Below are 21,671 nucleotides of genomic sequence, written 5' to 3' on the forward strand. Positions count from 1 at the left end.
TTTCATTCCTGATTCTCAGTAAATACTCTAAAAGCAGCACTGGGAACTGACACAAACTGAAATCATACTCTCTCTGTATGTTTTTATTACAAGGTGTGCCAAATACCTTACAAAGAAGAGTAATTATAATTTCTGTTTCATTAATGAAGCAACACAGGTATGATTGCCTCATTCATTTGCTTGTGATCACACAACAAATCATTGATGAAACTACCTACAAGCTTTTTTGTACTCTAGGATTATATTTAAATGTTTCTCCTTTGAAAATGGAAGGGAAAGATGATTTGCTGTGAGTTGAAATATTTTTCAGTTAGTTGAGGGGATGTGGGTTTCAAAATACACAAACCTCCCCTAAGCTGAGCTTTATCCTAAAATGCATTTGAAATAATCTTTGTTGCCATACAAATATATAAGTCATTCGTGCGCTTTCTTTATTTTCATAGAAATAATTGTGTTTTTTATTTTGTTCCTGACCCAGAGGATATGGCTCTATTTTCCCCAGAAACAGGTAGATATTATTTTCATATCTTCAAACATTTTCCCAGAAACAAACAAACAAACAAACAAAAAAAAAAACAAAACCACCTACCCCAGTGTTTTGATTAAATCTACATGTCTGTCACTGAATTTCCAGGACCTCTTGATGTTGCTTGTCTTTTTTTTTTTTTTTTTCAATTAATTCCATTTAAAACATCTTTCCTGTAGAAACAAAAAAGTTTTTGGAAGTACATTATTTGAAAAACTGGTCTTTTTTCCTGTAACAGAGGAAGGAAGGAAGAGAGCAGGATGAAAAATGGAAAGCATTTTCTCTTACTGCTCCTCCTGTGGTAGGAGGGCAGGAGGAGAAAAGACAGGGAATGTGGCTTTATTATTTATTTTCCACAAGTTGAGGACCGACATGTTTAAAAATGAACAACTCCTGTCTTTCTGAAATACTTTCTCAGTGCAAACAGAATTTTTGTAGTTGGACTGCTAGATTTATGTACAAGTTCTCTATCAGTGAACAGTATCAAAAGGGGAACTTCAAGAAAGAGAAAGAAATGAGACAATTTCTGGTGTGTCAGAGTATGCAGGGATTTGAAGGCATACCGAACTGTAAAACTGAAACTTCTCCATGAATTAGATTTGTGTTTTTCCAGATTGTAAGCATTGCTTTCCACAGTCTACTACTATCTTTGAAAGGTACAGTGATCATGTCTCTTTGTTATGATTGCCTGTATTTTGTCATTTTAATTAAACACTCTTTAAATGCAAAAATATTTGTAATCAGCATATAACATTTCATCTCTCTTCCTAAAGTTTTGGCTTTGTCTGGTGTGAGCCCAGGAAGGGCAATGATCCAGTTAAGCATACGGAATGGAGTTATGGCTAAGCGGCAGACTGATCACCGTGGATTCTTACACATCACTCTTATACCTGTGTAAACTATACAATGCTGTCATTTTTAAGGTTAGAAAGGCTGCTCACCAATAAAAAGTCAATGTTAACCTACAGTGGGTTCACTTCTTGTGGATTCTACCACAAAACGAAACAAAGATCTTCCTCAACGTAGCACAGCAATAATTTATTTAATATACTACAGATCTATGATTTTCTTCAGGTAAAAAAGAGTCCACTTTTTTTTCAAAATAAGAAATAGAAAGATTAGAATTAAACCAGAGGCATATTTCTATACAGAATGTAGTACAAGGATTTTTTAAAAGTGCATTCCTTTTTTTCTGCAACTTGCTTTTTTAGAGAAGAAATGCTATGTTGTCCCAGTTTTCAATAGTAATTCTAGGTATTTTGGGAATATCTGCTTGGTTGTTTTGTTTTGGGGGTTTTTTTGTTTGTTTTTTTTTTTTTTTTTATTATTGTTTTAAAAGAATAAGCTAGCAACACAACTTTCCAAATCGACAATTTTGTTGCTACCTGTAAATAGAATAGGCTTTGTTCTGGATGATTGAATTTGCTCTGCTAGGGTTTTTTAAGTAGGTTGTCTAACTGTACTAGATTTTAATATGCATGTTTATGACTCTCTGGGCTTGTTTTGACTGGTGGGATTCTTTAAGAGCAATCATGCTGGGAAATGCAGTTCCTTGGGAAGAGCTGAAAATTGAGAGCATGTGACTGGTTCTGAGAATTCTTACAAAGAGCAAGCTGTGCTGGGGAGGGGAGCTGATGGGGTATCTGGGGGGAAATGCACTCAGCTGGGGTATGGAAGTTATTTAAGCAGAAGCTCTGCTCTCAGCAAGGTCTGATCTTCTCTGTTCTGTTTTGCTGAAGGTTGCAAAGGTAAGCTAGTATTTTTGTTACTTTAACTGGGCTTTGATACCTTTTAAAATAATAAAGTGGACTTTCAGGATAAGGACATAGGCTAACCTGCAAGCTGATTTGTATCATCCCTTTCTATTGTTGGTACACCTGCATACAGGCCCCAATGTTTCGGTTTTCAGCCCTGTGTCCAGGGCTTGCTTTGAAACCTTCCCCTGTTTCTGCCAACTCTTCTCACAACACAGCTCCTTCTGTGTTGAAGAGGTTTTTCACTTGCTCACCATTTGGAGTACCCACTGATGTTCTGGGGAAGGGTATTGTTAATGCTGTAGATGGTGTGTTATTGTCTAATTATAAAAGCTAACTAATGTAGTTTCAGTTAATAGAGATGTCTAATGCTAGAAAGGTACATGTGCTACAGAGGGCTTAAGGCAGGGTGGGCCATGGCAGCAGAGCTGGAAAGGCGAGATGGCCAATAATGAAAACTGTTAACAGTGTCCTTGTCTCTGTGATGAGCACAACGGTTGGAAGAAAAAGAGCAGCTAAATTAACCATGGGTTTGATGTACTGTTTTTTTTTTTTTTTTTTTTCTTCCCTAGAGGTTTGGGCAGGTCCTATTTTTTTTTGTTTCTCTGGTCGTTTGTTTTGTTAACAGAGTTAATGGTGCTGGCTGGCTGCAAGGGAACATGTAATGCAAGAGACATGTACAAGAAAGTAAGAAGTGTGAAGTCCTAAGTATTGTTTAGATTTCGCATGTAATTGATTTTCACTGGGGAATGCCATTTTTCTTTCAAGAGGCTGAGAATCAATCTGTGACAAAACCCAGACAATTCCCTTGTAAAACACTTAGCACTGGTAGCACTTTAAAGTTGCACTTAAGAAAGCCTCCAGCTGCTAATTTTTTGGTCAGTGAGAGTCCCAAAATACTAAATCTGAGGTGTCTGTACCTGTTGTAAACTCTTTTTGAAGTTTGAGAGATGCTCTTCGGAGGCTGCCTGTCGTGCGATGGCATGGGAGCACAGCAGCTCTGCTCTCCTCACCCTTACAACCACAGCTCAGCTCTCTGCTCAGGCTGGGGAGGTGACTTGGCCTCCTCATCCCACACGCGGGTTGAGGGATTCCTACCATTAAAATCCATGTTTGGCCCCGTCAGGTGCCTTGAACAACAAGGCCTGTCCTGTGAGGTCGGTTTGTTAAGCCATGCTGCTGCTTTTCTCTCCTGTTGACCAGGTAGAGGGAGAGAGGCTTGCCAAGGTTCATTAGCTCCTCTTTGCCTGACCACAGCTTCCACAAATAACCCAGAACTTTCTTTGTAAGGTCTGCTTATTTTAACATGGCTTTTCACAATTGTATGAAATTAGGGGTTTGTACAGTACATCTGTAAATATGAAACCTTAAATACCCTATTAGTATCATAGTTCTCCAACAGACAAAGACTTGAAAGGGTCTTGATTTTATAAGCCATACATTTTTAAAATAAAAGTTGAGTTTTCTTTATGATGCAGTTTCCAGCAGAGAGGGTTTCTTGCATACCTTGTGGATCATTCCCTGCATGATAAAAATCAACACAAGGGACCAGAGACAGCAGCTTGCAGCATGGCAGTGCCTGCTGTGGGTGCTAACTTCATCCCTTACCTGTCTGTGGTGGTCCACAAACCGTGTGACTTTCCTGTGACATTAAGCAGCGTTTTGAAGAAACGTAGGCACGTCAGGGATTTTCTGTTGTCAAGCTGACACCTGGGAGCTGGAAAAGTTAGTACAGCCACCGGCACGATGATCTTTGTAGGGACGGCACATCAGAGTCAGCATTTTTGTCAATTCACTCTTGTATTTGGCCCCGTGCAGTGAGAGCCGCGGGGAAGGATGGACACCTCTGCACCCACGGCTGCCGGCGAGTGCGGGCCTTGGGAGGAGACTGGGATGCGCTCCAGGGCTATATCAGGATTTTACCTAATAGTAAACCAGCACAGAATGTGCCAGCTCACATATGCCTAGAATAACAGTTGGCATGGATATCCGGCTACCTTATTTACAACTTCTTTGTGCGTGTTACAAACCAGCGTTTCCCTTTCCTTCCAGGAACAGCCGCCTCATGTCCCTCAGCCCCACCGAAGCGTTCGGGGTGGATGAGCCTGGATGTGGCCGGCTGGCTGCTGGGCTAGAGCTCCCAACCTGCTCCGTGCCGGGCTCCCGCCTCACCTGGGGAACCTTGTCCCGAAAGGAGTGGCGAGAGTTCACCTCCTCTTCGTTAGAGCGGTGCTTAAGGGCAGGGATGACCCCCAGCGACACAGGTAGCGTGTGCTGTTGGGCTTGAAGGCGCAGAAAAGGGTGGGAGAGGTGGGTAAAGAGGGAAAGTGGCTCCTTCTTGAGAATGAAAGGGGGACAGGGACGCACAAACAGATGTTAGGTAGGAGGGCGGGGAGAGAGAGCAGTCGCCCTCAGCCTGAGGCGGGAAGGAAGGCGCATGAGCTGCCTGAGGGGCTGAGGCGGCCCCGCCAGCCAGGCCGGAGCTCCGCGTCGCCGAGGCTCTGCCTGGCGGGGCCGGCCTGGCGCAGGGCGGTAGCCCGAGGAGGAGGGGAGGGCTGCGGCCGGAGATCGCCCGGCGGAGCCGAGCCCCGCAAGCCTCCCGCCTCGGCGCCGTCGGTCGCTCCCGGGCCGCCTCCCTCAGAGCCGCCCCGCCTCCCCGGCGGGAGGGAGGAGGAGGAGGAGGAGGAGGGCGGGCTGTCGGGGCCGCGCACGGGGACGGCCCGGGCGCCATGTTGGAGCGTTGCTGAGCCCGGGGTCTCTGTGTGTACGCGGCGGCTGGAGCCCGTTTCCTGCGCGGGGCGGGGGGGGGGGCTGGAGGAGGGGAGCAGCGCGGAGCGGGGGGGAGACGCCCAGGCGGATCATGGATGTCGAGAGGCTGCAGGAGGCTCTGAAAGGTGGTGCTGGGGCTTGCCGCGGGGTGGGGGGGGTGGTGGGGGGGGAGCGGTGCCCCCCCACCCGCTGAGGGAACGGGGACGGGGGTCTCCCTCGCTGCTGAAGCTTTCCCCCCCCCGGGGGGGGGGGGTGGGGGTGGCGGGGAGAGCGGTTCGCGGGGGGCGGCAGCTCGCCTTCATCGCGGACGAGGGTCGGGGTCCCCGTGTTGTGGGGAGGGGGCTGCTGGCGTGGGAGGGAAGGGGGGTCCCGCAGCGGGGGGAGAGGCCCGGAGGCTTCCCCGTGGGGAAGGGGGGGACCCCCTGGTCCCCGTTGCCCCAGCGATCCCCTCGGGGCTGCCTGAGCGGGGTTAGAGACCCCACCACCACCACCCCACCCCCCCCCCCCCCAACCCCAGGCCCAGGGCTCCTCTCGCCTGGAGTGCCCTCCTCTCCCCCCGCATGCCCTCCTGCCTTCCCTTCCTCGGCCGAACCTTTGCTTTTCCTTCCCTCCCCAGCCTACTTCTGTGCTAGCTTGCCTTGCTGGATGCAGCCTGAGGAAATCAGCTTCCTTCTCCGTTGTAGCTGCTGAAAAGAAGTTGCAAATCAACTTTTGCTACTCAGATGCACGTAGTTTCTCCACGCGAAAATATTAAGTGTTTTACAGGGCTGGGAAGCTGGTGGAGTGCTTGGGAACAGCTAAAGCATTGTGAAAGCATGAAAATATTTTTGTGGGAGCTGTACTGATCGCTAAAGCAAATAAGTGGCTAATTGTTAGGAATTTTTGTTCTGTCCTATCTTCTTTTACCATTCTTTTTGTGTCATTCTCGTACCAACAGATTTTGAGAAGAGAGGAAAGAAGGAAGTGTGTCCGATACTGGATCAATTTCTTTGTCATGTTGCTAAGACTGGAGAGACGATGTAAGTGTGACTTTTTTGGTGATCTTCAGTTGCAGCTTGTCATATTTCTGCATTTTAAGTTAGTGAGATGCTCTCTGGATTCTCTTTTTGTCTGCAGTTTGCTTCTGTGAGCTAAATAAGGTTGCCTTAGTTCCCATGTGATTTTGGACAGATTAGTTTTGTTTGCTAGTAGTTCGTTTTATCTAATGGGGAGACTTTTTCTACAGGCTTTGCTCAGGCATATCTGTCAGGTCTTATTGATCCTGCTCAGTACAGTAAACCTGTTGCTCTTTCTACATTTTATGTGACATTCAGGTTTTTTAAATGGCAAGTTATCTCACTGTTATAATTTCTGTTGTAGCATCTGTTGTATACAGTATCTAATAGTGTTATTTACATAAAGATACGAATGGCTTGAATTATTTCTATCTAGGCTTTGTGTACCGCGCTGCGTGATGATTGCGTCTAAATGCTTTTGACGAGGAGAGGAGAATCACGTAGGTGCTTTCCGCAGAGGGGACGCATGGGAGCTACTCTGAATTTCCGTAGTCGCTCGTTTTTCAGCTCGCACGGGAGTTTCACTTTTCCCGGACTTTCTTTCGCAGAAACCTTGCGGATTTCTGCCCGAAGGTGGGGTGTAAGCTGGAAGGAGCCGTGCAACGCGCTCCTTGTCAAGGATGAGCGCTGGTGCTGCGCTGAGTGACTTCCTTGCCGGATCCCTATTTGGCAGGAAGGGGAAAGGCTTCCCTGGGTGCGTTGCTATAGAGTTGCTCACTTTCTGGCTCCCAGGCTGTCTCCTTGTTTTTGAGGCCTAGTGCCAGACTGCAGGCTTCAGCAAGAGATAGGTGCTTTTACCAGTGTTTTGTTAGCAACCAGTGATCGCAGGGGCTTTGTTCAGGTTTCTAGAATCCCTCTAACTTGTAAGAGGTTTGTAGGCTTGCGGGGTTTTTTTGATAGCTTGCTAGTACTGCTTGAATTAATGGTTTTGAAAGAAAAACAAGTTCTGAAACGTACTTTGCTCTTTGAATAGAAGGCTTTTGCTCAGCAGAAATACACGGCTGTAATGTTTAATATTTTGGTGTAGTACTTATTTTAGTATGGGCTTGCTGTGGTGTGTTTTGTCTGTATAATATGTTAAAAATAATCTTCCTGTTCTGAAATATTTCTTCAGGCTGTTTTTATTGTTTCTGCCACTATTACATATATTCCAAAGTAATTTTAAAAAGTGACTGTACCGGGGCAAGTTCTTGGGAAATTTCTTCCCTATGTGAAACTTGGAAAATAAGTAGACTCCTGACTTTGTTTCCATTTGGGAAATTTAGATTTTTTTTTTTTTTTTTTTAAGTTGTGATTTGATTATTACACACTATTGCTTAAACCTGAACTAGAATCTATCATCTGGAACTTCATACAGACCCTGACCTTCTATATTTCCAGGGTTTGGTTAGGCTTTTTTTCAGGTCTGTAGCTCTTTTCAGCATTCTTGAGTCTTTCAGGTGCATTAAAATGTTTTTTCAAAAAGTGTCAGATGCAAACACCAGGACTATCTAATAGAATCTGGAGACAGGCATGGAAATATTTTTCCATAACATCTAATTTGCTTCACATTATCTACCAGAGTCTGTATTTTTTCATCAAATATGCTTATATTTTTACTGATGTGTTATGTATCAAAGTATCAGGAAGAACTGAGTAAAAATTAAAATCTCCTGGTCAACATTCATGTAAAGATTCGTAATATACATAAGAACTTAATGTATTTTTAAGCTAGTACAGTTTGACCACTGTAAAAGTGTTCCTGAATACACAAACCTAGCAAATACATATTAATTCAAAATGAGCTAAATATTCTTTGTTTCCAGTTATGCAAAAGTAACTTTATTTAATAGAAATCTAAAACAGTATTAAATAGATTGCCTTGGAATGAGAAGATGTAATCTAAAATAATAGTTTGTTGTGACATGTGTTATGATTTTTATGAAGTTCAGAGCTCACTGGAAAAAAAAAAAAAAACAAACAAAAAAAAAAAAACAACAAAACAAAGGATGGTTAAGTTGGGATAATTGCACAAATAGTTTGCAGACTTATTTATTGGAAAACAATGGATCTTACTCAGTCGCAGCCTGTTCCTAAAGTAACAAACAAGAAGTACCCATGTAAGTGAGGACTAAGGCAAATAAGGACAAGTGAACTGTGAAATATTTTTTGCTTTGAGTTACTGTTGTTTCTAGGAGAATTACCTAGTGTTCATGGGGGGTGGGGGGGTGGGGTGTCTCAGCTTTGTGACATACTCTGATGAATACTGATCTTCAGGTGATACACTGCAGTCTGCATTCTGGGTTAGGTGTATTCTCAGCCCCCACACCCCATGCCTCTGGTGGACATAGTTGCAGCAGCTCTTGTAAACAAGCCGTAAACTTCGTTTGAAAGGGTGCTAATGAAGTAAATTAAAATGCCTCTTAAGGTTCTCATCAAAGCATGATAGTGGCATACATGGCTTGCTTAACAGATTGAAAGCAAGGACTCATGTAAGGCGGGTGGGTACCTCCCTGCCCCCATTTGTTTCATTGTGCTTATTCATCTGAGTGCTTATGAACAGGTAGATGCAGGTTTAGGTTCGGCTGTAATTTTACTAGTATTTCCCTTGGCAGCAGTCTTGGCTAATGCAGCCCTTGTGTCACTATTTTCACTTGTGCTTGTTCAACTGTTTATGTAGCTGCATGGTAACCTAGAGCAGGAAACTGCTCGCAGTTGTCAGTGACTTTCTTTTTGGCACTCCTGTTTTTATCAAGGTTCAGTTCATTGATCCGGCTTGTTTTGTCCCTGTTAACTGCGATGTCAAACCCCAGCATAACTGAAGAGGTGGTGTAGGGGAGGAACAAGGGGTGAGAGTTGTATAAGCCAGCACTGCAACTATGATAAGGCTCTTCAGAGTGTGTCTTTGTTGTAATTAGAAGTCTTTTTCACTTACAAGGAAGGTCTGGAATAAAAATGTTGCTAAATTTGGTTATATTATCAGTGTCAACTTAGTTGTGTTATCAGTACTTTGCAGTAAAAGCCTGATCATGCAATCACGTGTGTTAACTTCATCTGTTTGAAGTTTAATCTATCTTCTTGTGCAAAGTTAACCATTCACTTAATTGTGTGTGAGATATGGCCTGCGTTTACAAAAACGAGTCTAAACTTCCTTTATTGTAGTTGAACAGAAGCAAAGTTTGATCGCTTGGCTACTTTGAAATATTTTTTGTTTCTTAACGGTTGCTATGGTAAGACTTAGCCTTAGGTGAAATACAAAGTTTATGGTTCAACCTTTTTTAATCTTGTGTTGAGTATTAGGACTTTCTTTTTTTCCAGAGGAGTGACTTGACTTTTCACTTAGATACTAACACGGAATTTCCTTAGTGAGACATAGTCAGGGAAGATCATTATAACCTCCTTTTCTTTAGTTTGTGAAAGATTGGTGTGACTTGCAAAACTGAGTAAAGTGAAGAGATAGGGAATTTGTTAGTCTTAATGCTTTACTGTATCTGAAAAACCTCTTTAAAAACAGGATATGTTTTTGTGTTTTTTTGTTTTTCTGTTTTTTGCATAAAACCCCCTCTTTTTTCTGAACTAGAAATGGCTTTGAGATGGTACAAAAGTCACAGCATTGCAATTCTAGAAGTGAAATGCAAAAGTGATTTTTTTTTTTATTTTATTTTATCTTTTTCTGACAAATTCGTGAAGAATAGGTACAAAGATCACTTATCAATTGTGATCTGGTGTCTTGTATTTAAAATATGTTTTTTCTTACCTCTTAGGAGATTCTCATGGATTTAAAATCGCTCTGTCTCTTCAATAGCAAAAATGTTTCTAAACCACTTATTTAGGTACTTCACTAAGAAAATCCAATCTGTGGGACTGGAAAAGAAAACTAGACTTTTCCTTTGGTTCTGAAGTTGAAAATAAAACTTAGAAAACAAAAGCAATCAAAAATTTTATGTCAATTTTCTCTGCATTTCCTTCATTCCTGCCCTGAGGCAAGCAACCTATAAAGCACAGTTTTAATGGCTTACTATAGTGGAAAGTATAATACAGATGCTTACTGACAGTGAGGGAATCCAGAAATAAGTCGTGAAGTACAAAAATCTGGAGCAATACAATATATAGGCAGAAGTGATTAACTGTAAAATAGTTCTAGGCTTCAGTAGAGAACACTGGCCTAGCCAGGGTGCAATGTAGTCATACCAGTTCTTACCCTGACTGCTGTATAAACAGCCATTAAAATAGATTCTGTTTTTATTTTTTGCGTAGTCAAATTCTTTCCTCAGAGTTTCTGTGGAATATCTGAAATACTAATTTGTAACTTATCTAAGCCTGAAGACAGATGTTGTCTCTTTGCTGGTTTCCTCGAGGACCAAAATAAATGCTTTTCTGCAAAGTTTCTTGAGTCAAGTTTAATACATGTGACTGTAGAGCAAATATGAACATCTATAGCGTCATCACAGAGTAGTGTGAGTTGTAAGGGACTTGGGGAAGTCGTCCAGTCCCTATATTCAAGGGGAGCTGATTCAGAAGTTAGGGCTCTGCGCAGCATTTCTGCAAGTCTGTGGTGATGGCAATTCCGTAGCCTCTGCTTGGTTCCCTGTTTCACTGCTTAACCATGTGCACTGTGAAAAATGCTTCCCTTGCAGCAACTTGGTTTCCCTTGGATCAACCTGGGACCGCTGCCTCTTATCCCTCATTTGTGCCCCCCCCCGAGGGCATCTGTTTCTGTCTTGCCTGTACACAATTACCCCCCTCAGTGCTGAAAAACAGCAGTTAGGCAGTGCCACCATAGCTGCCTGTTTTCCAGGAGAAGACCCACTGCCTTAGTTTCCCACCTAGGTTGTGTGCTGCAGCTCTGGTAACACTGTGGTTGCCTTCTGCTCATCTCACTCTTTCTGCTCCTTTGTATTGCGTGACCCCAAACTGGACATAGCATCGTGGTTATGGACTCGTAAGTGCCAGGTAGAGGGGTATAATCATTTCTGCTGGTGTTGTGTGCAGGCAGCCTTTGTCACATCAAGGGCACACAGACAGATGTTCAGCGTCCCCTCTGCCAGCACAGCTATTAGCCCCAGTACTGACTCGGAGCAACATCATTTGTAAGTGGTTGCAGTTCGGCTTTGGACCCCACTGACCACAGTCGCTACTGCGCAGGCCTGGTGGTCCACCCGGTCCGTAGCTATCCAGGCTGGCTACGAAGATGCTGGGGGAGGCTGGGATCTGTCTTGTTAAAGCTGAGTTACAGTGTCTGCTGATCTTCCCTCGCTGACACAGTCGGGTAGATCAGGGATGATTTGCTGGTGGTAAATTATATAACCATAAATGTAAGTTACATAACCACAGTTCTATCAAAGATAATGGCAAAAAGTGTTTTTTGACCCTTTGATACTGTTTCATGTACCCTGTGTAACAGTGAAAATTTTTTTGTGTTCCTACATTTTTTGAACACTTTTTTGAATCAGTTTAGTTTTTATTTTGTTACAGCAGTAAAATACTTTGTCACCTGTAGAAAAGATGTGAGTGGAGATAAGGTAGCAATGAACATCTATGAGAAAAAGTTCCCATTCTCAGCTTTTGTGTTTTAATGACATATTCTGAACTCTTCTATAGTAATTTCCTTTCTTATGTTACAAATACGTAGATTTTTGTAGCCAGGTGTCTGTCCTTTAGTTTACAGAAAAAAAAGTAGACAAATTTACACATGTGAAATAAAGTATGTTCTTTGGTTTCATTCAACTAGGAGTTTTGTTGCTCGACAGGTATGCTAGTATCTTTTGACTAGTTTGAAAATTTTGGTCTGATTTGGAGGCTAATCATTATCTGGAAACCTATAGGACTGTTGACGGAATGTAATTCCTTATGATTTTATAAAAAATTAAATGAACCAATTCTCAAGTTCCTGTCAAAATAAACAGGATAATATTTTCTGAAAGAAGTTTGTGTGCGTTTGTTAGTACAGGCCTCTTCCATTTCCATGTTCTCAGTGAAGCAAGAGATGTGAGTAAACTTCCTTGCATTGTTTCCTACTGTTATTCCTCATGAACTCCATTCCACTAAGTGGCTGGAATTATTCCCTCCTAATTCCCAATCCACTGACACTGTGTTTTCTCATAATCTACTGATGCCTCCAAAGGACAAGGCTCTCTGGTGAAAAGCCTGCTGATTTATCTTCAACAAAGATAGCTTAGCTTCCTTGCTATTTTACATACGTTATAAAAAATTATATATGTATCAAGTGTACAGCCGTAGTACTTCAGAGGAATCAGCTGTCATACAGATGAAATCACTTGCACCTTTAGGAAGCGCACATTACTGTAGTGCTTTATTTTAAATGCTGCCACTTTGTATCTGTTGGGAGTGGGGTTTACAGTATAAAGGTCAAACTTTAACTGCCATTGTAAAACCTGCGTGATGCACTGATCCTAGTAAACTTCAGTCTCTCTGTAGAATACACATGTAAGGAAAGACACAAGACAAGTTCCTCATGGCACTGCTAACTTTTCAGTGTAATCGGACTGTTTTCACTGCACATGGAACTGTCTGCACATGCAGGCTTTCATTTGTAAGCATGTCTTCCTTCCCTGTTGCTATATGCAGTCTGTTCTAAGCATGTTCCTCGCTAGCCTTTCTGCAGACAGTTCACTTACTTTGTACAGAAAGCCACCCCACTATTTATTCTGTAGCAGTTAGTTGCGTGTGCTTCCGATGATCATGTTTAGTAGCATTCTGTTAGCATCCTTCTACTCTTCAAGCTCAGTTCTCCTGCACTGCTTAATTGAATTTGTTCTCATCCTCAGTTTCTACCAGTTCTTACCTCTACCTCTTAGTAACGTTTCTTCACAGCTGGAGTGGCTGCCTCAGCATTACCTCTATCTTTTCCAGTTGGCCTCAAGTCTCCCGTTCCATGGTGGCCTTGCTTGTGACTATATTGTTTGAAGTACTTGCCCAGCCATTTGGGTATTGTTCCACTCCATATTAGACTTTACAGCAGCAAGGATGTTTTTCTGTTTTGACCTTGTAATTGATGAGCCTTGCTCCCTCTTCCTCTCTACAGATTTTGGGAAGGTTTGTGCATGATGGCACGTGTTGGGGAGAAGGAATGAGACAATGGTGCATGCAGAAGGGTGGATAAAAAACAGTCTGGTCATTTTGGGGGGCAGTGGATTATCAGGTTTGTGGATAAACCAGACTGATGCTGCTTTTCTCCAAAGCTAGTATGTGTCTGACAGGTCTCAATTTTAGAAATACTACTACTTGAAGACAGTTACAAGATTTTCACGATGGCTACACCTGATGAGGCTTTGCTGAGAAGTGGTAAGGGAGTGTGATGATGCAGAAACACCTAATGCTGGTGTAGTAGGTCACTGAGGTAGGGGATACACCTTGCCAGCCCAAGCTTAGTGTGTGTCAGCTGAACTGCCTTCTGTAGAAGCCACCTGGGTGGCTTTTGTCTCTGGTTTTGGAAAGAATTAATAATAGACTTGCAGTTTACCTGATCCTAGTAGTACTGCTTTCAGACCTGAGTGACGCCTGTGTTTTTGTGGGACAATGCATGAACTGGCAAGTGTGGGAATACAGTGCAAAGTAAATTCAGATCTGGAAGTAGTTGCCCAGGGTGTATTTTCCTTAATTGGGTTTCTCAGCTGTATTGCTCAAAATAGTAAAGATTTCATAGTATTATCTCAGTATGGTCTGCTGCTCTTCTGTGGTAACCTCTGGGTCTCTCTGCACTGGATATTTAACAGTGATAGCTGCACTTACCAGATGAGTTACAGCAGTGCACAACATCACTCTTGCAACACGCCTTGGTGAACACTAATCTGTTCTGTCAAATTTTATCGGAAATGGAAATAAGTAAAAGCTGAGAATAACCCACAGAATTGTTACAGTTGAAATACATATGTTGTCTGTGTTTCAGCAAAATGTCCAGTCATGTTAAAGGCAGATCTGGACTATGGAAGTGGTTTTGGGGAGATATTTTGACACGGGTAATGCCTGTCCGCCACTGACAATCTGTTTGTCTAGTGCTGTTCAAATGCAGCTGCAGTTATCTTTGGCAGAGCAGATGAATATAAATGTTCTCAGGGTTCATGTGATTGTAACTTGTGAAAGAAGTCAGGTACTTCGCTCCCACCTGAACTTTCTGTGCTAGCTGCTTAAGTGATACTGTTTATAACTCTAAGGTTGATGTGAACGTCCCTTAATTGAAGTTTAAAGATTAAAAATGAAATTTCAAGTATACAGTCACTGAAATCATGCTTTTCTGAAATAATTACTTCTAATGTAGTTTGTTGTAATAACTAGACCAGTGTCTTGCACTAAGTGTTGTAGAAATCTGCAGTGATCTAATCCTTGTTTTGGAGATTGGTTCTACAGAAACGAGGCAGATGTGGGCTGAGAAAACAGTTGCTGTAGACGAAGTGATTGCTGAGAGTTCTAAACAATGCTGTGTGTTTTAAAATTAAGTTATACAGGAAATACTTAGAAGATCGTCAATCAGATTAAGAACTACACAAAACTCAACTGATGTTAAGATAATGTAGTACAAAGAGTGATAACTAAACTTTTCACAAAGATAAATGTAATAATTACACAGAATATCAGTAAAAAAATTATCCGGAACTAAACAAAATCTGCTGGGGTAATGTGTCCTGTAAAATATGTGACATTAGGAGGATACTAGGTCTGCATATATCATATCATAAGTTCAGTGTGATTCCCTGAACTAGTGCTTTTTCTGCATAATACAAAAAAAAGGTAACTAAATTGTAAATAAGTTTAGTTGATGTTGCTCAGATGGGAGGACTTCACTGGTATTTTCTGCTTATCCAAAAGTCTTTGTAAGAGTTGGAGACCTTTGTAGTTGGTGTACACTTTATAGGAAGGTCAATACGTGGGGTGATCATTCTTCATTGGCATTTATAAAAAATGTTATTTGAATATGTGCCTAAATGGAATTATTCTTCATAACAGATCAAATGAAGGTAAGGATTTACATATAGGTACGCAGTACAGAAGCATAGTAAGTGGAATAGTTCAGTAAATACAACAGTTTATTCTCACCAGCCAGAGGTAATTTCAAGTAAATTTGCAAGTGAAAGAGGGAAATTTAATGAAAATGCCATCTACTTTTACTTTTTTCTATATAGACAAGCTGCTGCTGGTGGTTTGTGGAAGATTTGAAGGCTTTCAGTTACATTGTGTGTGTTGCTTTCTACTCTGCTATAAGGAATTTAATTCTTGAATGCAATATTGTATTTTTTTTTTTGTTCTGTGGTCAGTTTTTGCCTTTAAAATAAAAGCAAGTAAAAGGTACTTGAGTTTCTTTTTAGATAACTATATTAAGAAATGTACTTTTTTGAAAAATTCTGAGTCCTAGTTCAGGTTTTTTCTGTTCTGTGGAACAGCTGTATTCTGTTGGAGTCAGTCGAATATTTATCAGGAGAGATCAGAATTAGTCCCTTGATGATTACAGATAGTACTTGAATGTCTTCATCAGCTGTCTGTTTCCATAACTAAATCTTAACCTTTGTTGTTCCTGGCGGTAGCAGTAGTAATTTGCAAGTAGTAGAGGTGAACACTCACACTACCAGGGTAGACATAGCGCAAATGTGTTAGAGTTTCTGTGGTTTGGGAACAAGCTCCTAGTGCTCGCAAGGAGCAGAGTAAAGACTTAATTTAGACTCGCAACAGTCAATGAGTGAAGATGGAAAATTATCTTCTCTGCTAGTGGGAAGTACCAGTTTTTCCTCTTCTGAGCTCTTCAATATATTTTTAATTAAAGTGAAAGGTAACATGAGGTCAAATCCTACTGAAGATAAAACATGAGAGCATTTTAATTTTACATGACTTATCAGGTGAAAGTGAACAGGACCCTCCCCCAGGAAGAGTGCTTGCTGGTGTGTTTTCCTAGCAGGAGTATACTGCTTACAGCAAAGCAATTCCAGTCAATTCACTGTGCTGAATCACTTAAACTTTAAAATTTATTGCTCATTCAGAAACACCAATAAAGAATCTAGCACTTGCTTATGGTTTTAATTTAACGTTAGGTTGAAGGGTCTGTCCGCTTGCCAGGAGCATTTAAGGAACTATTCTGCATTGATGCACGGGGGATTTTATTGTGTAAATCGAGTGTCATTGTTTGGCATTTCCCGTGTTAATCTGCACTGGGTGAATGGTGAAAACAGCAACAGTGTGTAAAATGATGACGCTAAAATGAATTGCATCAAAATAGTGAGTATTAAAGTAAAGCACAGGAAGTAGAAACAAAAGTTGGAATGAATAATTGAAGCAAGAGTGGAATTAAGGTATGGTCTTTTAACTGGTACATGAGGGCAGCTGCTTGAAGGAATGGCTCGGCTCTCTGCTCATCGTCACATCACACATCTTATTCTTCCATATCTGTGGCATAAATTTTGTGGTTAGATTAGTGATTTGATTCACTTCCCTGTGTGTGGCATCACAGGAATGTGTGGGAGCAGCAGAGCAGGCTTGCCCCTTTCTCTGTAGACCAGGTACAAGGTTAAGTATGTGGTGGGGCAGTGCCCTGCCTCTGCACTGTGATGAAATCCCGGCTGAACCACAGCATAGCGAATCTCTCCAGTAATGGGAGTTCTGTATTGCCAGTTTTCTACCTCAGAACTTTTCAGAAGTATTTTCTGAAGAAATTGAAAGTCATTTCTCTACCACTGAGCGCTTCTTGTTAAGAAGCAATCTTCATTAAAGAAGCAGTCTTGTATTTATATAAGAAATAGTGAACTAGTAATTCCTGGACAAAAAATCAAAACATATGAGGGTTTTTTTGTTGTTTGTTTTTGCTGTATGAAAATGCTGGGTGTTATGTTTTATAGGCAGTTGTGACTAGCTTGTGCATGCCCTTCTATGTAACTGGACTTGCAGGTGTCCTTGTTTGTACCTAATCAATATATCTGAAATTAGGATATGCCAAGTAAAGTAAAGATTAAAATAAAACAAACAAAAAAATTATAGAGGGAGTAGGCTCTACCTGCTGCCTTTCCATCCCAAGAACAGAGATAACTGAGGAGGGAGATGAATGAGAGTTTGGCCTTGGTCTCCTTTCCCACAGAGAACTGCAGTCCATCAGTTTCTTTGCACAGTTGCAGCTCTGGACTCTGCCAGCGAGGGCCTTTTGGACACATGCTCCGGCTGCCGCACCGCTCTCGGAGCGGGACTGTCCGTCTGTCCGGGGCAGGCTCCCGAGGCTGACTCCTGGGTGCTGGCCTTTCTGCAGCCTGGAGGAAGGGAATCATCCTGGGATTTCACATGTCTGGGGATCAGTTCGGGACAGACATAGGCCTTTGGTTTGAGAAGTGGCATATTTCATCTAGTCCACAGTATTCCTGTTGAGATATTTTGCAGGTTGGGGCTGTGGAAGAACACGCTGGAAAGTTTGCCACCTTGCACGTGGGTTCGAACTGGATATGTAACTGCTGGGTGCACTTCATTTTCTGTGCCTTTTGGCTTTTCATATGGTTTTGGCGATCCCATTGACAGACCAGAATAGAAAAGGAATTAAATTGTTTTGGATGAAACTTTAATTTTGCTTCTGACAGCCTGGGATATTACTGTGTCTCAGAGTACACCTTCATCTTCTGTGAGCTGTAGAGCAAGGCACAAAAGAGAAGAAACAATTATTAAAGTTGGCAAGTTATTTCACTTATAAGCAGCTGTTTCCTCCTGGCAAGTCTCTGTGGGAGTGTAATATAAGTCAGCCGTAATTTGGTAGGGGGGACACAAGGGGGGACACAAGGGAAGCTAATAGAAGTGACTCATATCTTTTGTTATCTGTTAAGTGAATCCCCCTGAGATTGGCCTCTGGTTCTTTTCTTCTGTGTTCTGAGGACTCTGCCTTAAAATCAGTTTAGCTGAACATGAAGTGTTTGCATGCTCAGTATACTATTTTGTACTTTTTATTTCTGCTTGACAGAGAGCTAACAGTAGGAGGAGGGTGGAGAGGGAAGTGCTCCCTTCTTTTACGAAGTTCTGATGTTTCTTTTATGGCCTGTTCAATGAACAGAATCAATAGTAGATCTACTTTGTTTTCCTTTTCATTTTATGTTCTTTGTGGTATATAGCATCTCTCCAAAACAGATGGCATCCTCTTAAAATTTAAACCAAGTAATTTTGTAATGAATTTAAACACTGTGCAATCTGAAGACAGACATCCCACCAGGACTCCTGGGACTCTTAATGTTTTAAGTACATAGTTAGGTCTCTGGAAGCTTAACATCCCTTCAGTATAATGTTTTTCTTAATTAAACCTGTAATCTGTGAAGCAATTCCAGAAAGATTTACGAAATAATTGCAGTACCTTCATTTCAGGAGGTAGCCTTATTTCAGACACTCTGAATTATTCCTCTTGTTCTTCAGTTCATTTTAGGTTTTGTCCTGCTTACTTTCCATGGGTCTTACTGAAGATGGAATCTTAAAATCCTGTGGAGTTTCTCTAAAGTGTGTAAGCCATATGAACTACCTTAGTGTTACGTCTGATGTTTTAATACAGTTGCTAAAAAGGGAGATAGGTAATTTACCCTAGTTGTCTTTTGCACTTTCAGAGACTTGCAGTCCAGTCTGCACTTAATGTCCAAGTCACGTAGTAATGTTGGGGATCACTGGGTTGGACCAAAGCCTTCCAGTGTAGTACTAAATACAGGAGCAAGTACTCTATTACTTCTTCAATGGATAGTTTTTCTTAAAAATAGTACAGAAAGCACTGTGTGTGTATGAAGGAGGAAGGCGTATTGCAATTACAGCTTTGTTTCCTTTCCTTGTTGTAGTTCTCTGAAAGTTAATGTTTTTCTCTGTTTTCCGGGTTACAAGACTTTGCTCTCCATTTTGGGTTCTTACATTGCCTTTCGCTATTACTTCTGTTGCTTGGTTTTTAATGTTTGTCAAATCATGCCCAAACAACTTTGTTAAATGTTTCTGGCTTTCTGTTCTTTTTGTTAAAATTGCAAGTCTCCCAAAGTGAATATACCAAGTGGCAAAAGAATCACGTAGCAAAACTTGTCCAACGATCAGAAGAAAATACCAGTTAATTCCAGCATACAAAAAACATCTCGATAGTGCAAGCTATTGACAGAGTTCTCTTTTTTGACAACAGCCAGTGTGGTAAGGGAGAAAGCTGCTTTCTCAGTTTCATCAGTACAAACATTTTGAGTAACCAGGAGATACGGGAATGGGGGAAGGTCTTTTGCACCCTGGGAGTGATAGGATTATGTTATTTCCATGTAAAATGTAATTTTGGTTTTGATACGTGTGTTCAGAAAGATGAATTCTGTGCAAATTGTGTTAGTAGAGAGGCAGTCATACATTGCAAGCAACTTTGCTAGTAATTCTTTTAAATCAAAGCATAGCATCAGATTACTTGAACTGCTTTCTGCTCACTATGGTGGCCTCTGTGCCTTGTTGAAGAGCGCTGTTTAACAAATAGAACTGGTCAATTACTAAACTTGGTTGATGTTGCTTGGCAAAATTTCATTGATCTGTAGTAATGGATTAGTTCCAACGGAAAATCATGTAGTTCAAGTACAGGTGTGAAATAGTTTGCTTTTATTAGAGAACAAAGTGATTTAGGATTGTGTTCTTCCGTGTTTCTGCTCTGGTAATGGTAGGTTATGTCCCTTGTCTAAATTAATCTTTTTTTTAATTCTTCCTTCCATGTGCAATGGAGATATTTTTGCTGCCTCATCAACTTCCAGTGAATAAGTATGTTACTGTACTACAGTTCTGACTGTAGAGTTTCCTTGCATCCCTTTGTGTCTTTCTTCATAGGGCTTAACTTTCTTGTCGCTAGTTACTCTGACCCTGTCCTGAGGTTTTGTGTGTGTGCGAGGTTTTGGGGTTTTTTGTTCTTTGTTTGTTTTTGTGTGTGTGTTTTTTATTTTTTTTGTTTGTTTGTTTGGTTTTGTTTTGGTTTTGTTTTTATTTATTGGAGGGGTTTTTGCATAGCCTGTCATTTTGCTTAATCTCTGCTTGTTCATTTTATGTTTTATGTCTTCCCCTGCTCTGTTTTAGCCTTTTCTCATGCAGCCTCTCTAATTATATGTAAATATTCTCAAAACTTGCTTATGTTTCTCATATTATTGGCTGTTCTGTCAGGTGCTGTTTGCTTTTTTGTTTAATTTCTGTAAAACACCACTGAGTATCTTCAAACACTGAAGTTTCTTCTGTCCACGTTTCTCTTATGCTTTTGATTTTTTTTTTTTTTTTTTTTTTACTTAAATTACAAGGTTAGAGACTGTGTTCTGGTACAGTATTCTGGTGTTAAACTACTTTCTATACCTTAAAGCAGTTACTAGTGTATATTAAATCTAGGATGTAGTATCATGTACTTAAGTAATGTACAAAAACCTGAACTGTTGGAATGCTGTGTTAGCTTATATGCTTTCATCTGTTGCTTGCCTATTAAAGGTGCTTTTTTTAAAAAAAAAAAAAAAAATAGAAATTGATGAGTTAAACTACCAGCATTTACATCCGTCCTGGGAGAGATTGAGATGTGTGATCCTGCTGTGATATATGTATCTATACAAGGAATAGTTCCGAAGTGTGCTGTGGGCTGTGGTTGCTTCTTTTCAGCCATTCACATTACTGCCTCTGCTGACTTTTCCTTGCTAGATGCTTTTTTAATAAAATCAGTTTCTTCCTCTAATTTTCTGTATGCCAGAGCAGAACCTTTAGGTTGATATAAGGGAAGAATGGTGCAGGAGGGAGCTGGTGAGATGGAAGCACAGGACTCTAAGAAAAAATGCCAGTTTATGATGATTTGGAGTATCTGCACAACTACAGGCTTGTTAGCCCAGGGGAGCTGTCTTTGTAAAGGTGTATTTACACAGGATGACCCAGATACTGTAGTGAAAGATGCTTTAGGTATACATAAAGTGTATATCATTTCGAAGTTGTCTTCCTCTAGGATGAAAGTACACCGAACTAAAACATTTTAGGATCAACTGATTTTTTTTGAAGTATTGTTTCTGAAGAAATTTTTACCGATCATACAATGTTCACAGGAATTTTTTCTTTGAATAGCTGTAAAAGAGCTCTCAAAGTTGCTAGTATAAATTCGCAAGTTAGTGTAGTGGACAGGAAAAACATGGTTTAGAAGACACAAGCGTGCATTTAGAAAAGACTGATTATGTATAATGCTGAGTGGGAAGAGCAAGTATTTATAAACAAGCCTGCTCAGTAGAAAGCATGAATAGTATTTTCTCCATGGAAATTATTCAGTTTGGTTTCTTTACAGAGCTTAAAGTGTTTGTCATCTTTTTTTCCAGTGTATAAAACTTAATGAGGTTTTACATAAAGCTGTATAGAAGAGTTTTCTTTTGCTTCCATTTGGCTCTTGATTTAACTATAGAAGCTATTGACCAAACTTTGCTCATTTTCAGTGTTTCCCATTTTGTAGCAAAGCAGCTAAAATAGACATGTTGCATTCTAATGCTAGAGTTGTTCTCGGGGAGCTTGTGATACGTGTGGAAGATACTTCTTTTTTTGAGAACAGATATTTGCCATTTTCTTATCTCCTGTTACACTATTGTCTGGCTAAGTGACCAATCTTTCAGTGTATGCTGATAACTT

General features: G+C 40.9%; 1 protein-coding gene across 1 annotated transcript in view; it reads left to right on the top strand.

The window, feature by feature from the left end:
* Positions 1–4,996: 4,996 nt before the first annotated feature.
* The window catches only part of PPP4R2 (protein phosphatase 4 regulatory subunit 2), a 32,634-nt gene continuing 15,959 nt past the window's right edge, over positions 4,997–21,671 (top strand). The window contains exons 1-2 of the mRNA XM_032985713.2: positions 4,997–5,174; positions 5,987–6,068. Coding sequence (XP_032841604.2) covers positions 5,141–5,174; positions 5,987–6,068 — 116 coding nt within the window. The 5' untranslated portion in view covers positions 4,997–5,140. The remainder of the gene's footprint in view (positions 5,175–5,986; positions 6,069–21,671) is intronic.

The sequence above is a fragment of the Tyto alba genome, unplaced genomic scaffold (assembly GCF_018691265.1).
Source record: "Tyto alba isolate M040663 unplaced genomic scaffold, T.alba_DEE_v4.0 Super-Scaffold_3, whole genome shotgun sequence".
NCBI lineage: Eukaryota > Metazoa > Chordata > Aves > Strigiformes > Tytonidae > Tyto > Tyto alba.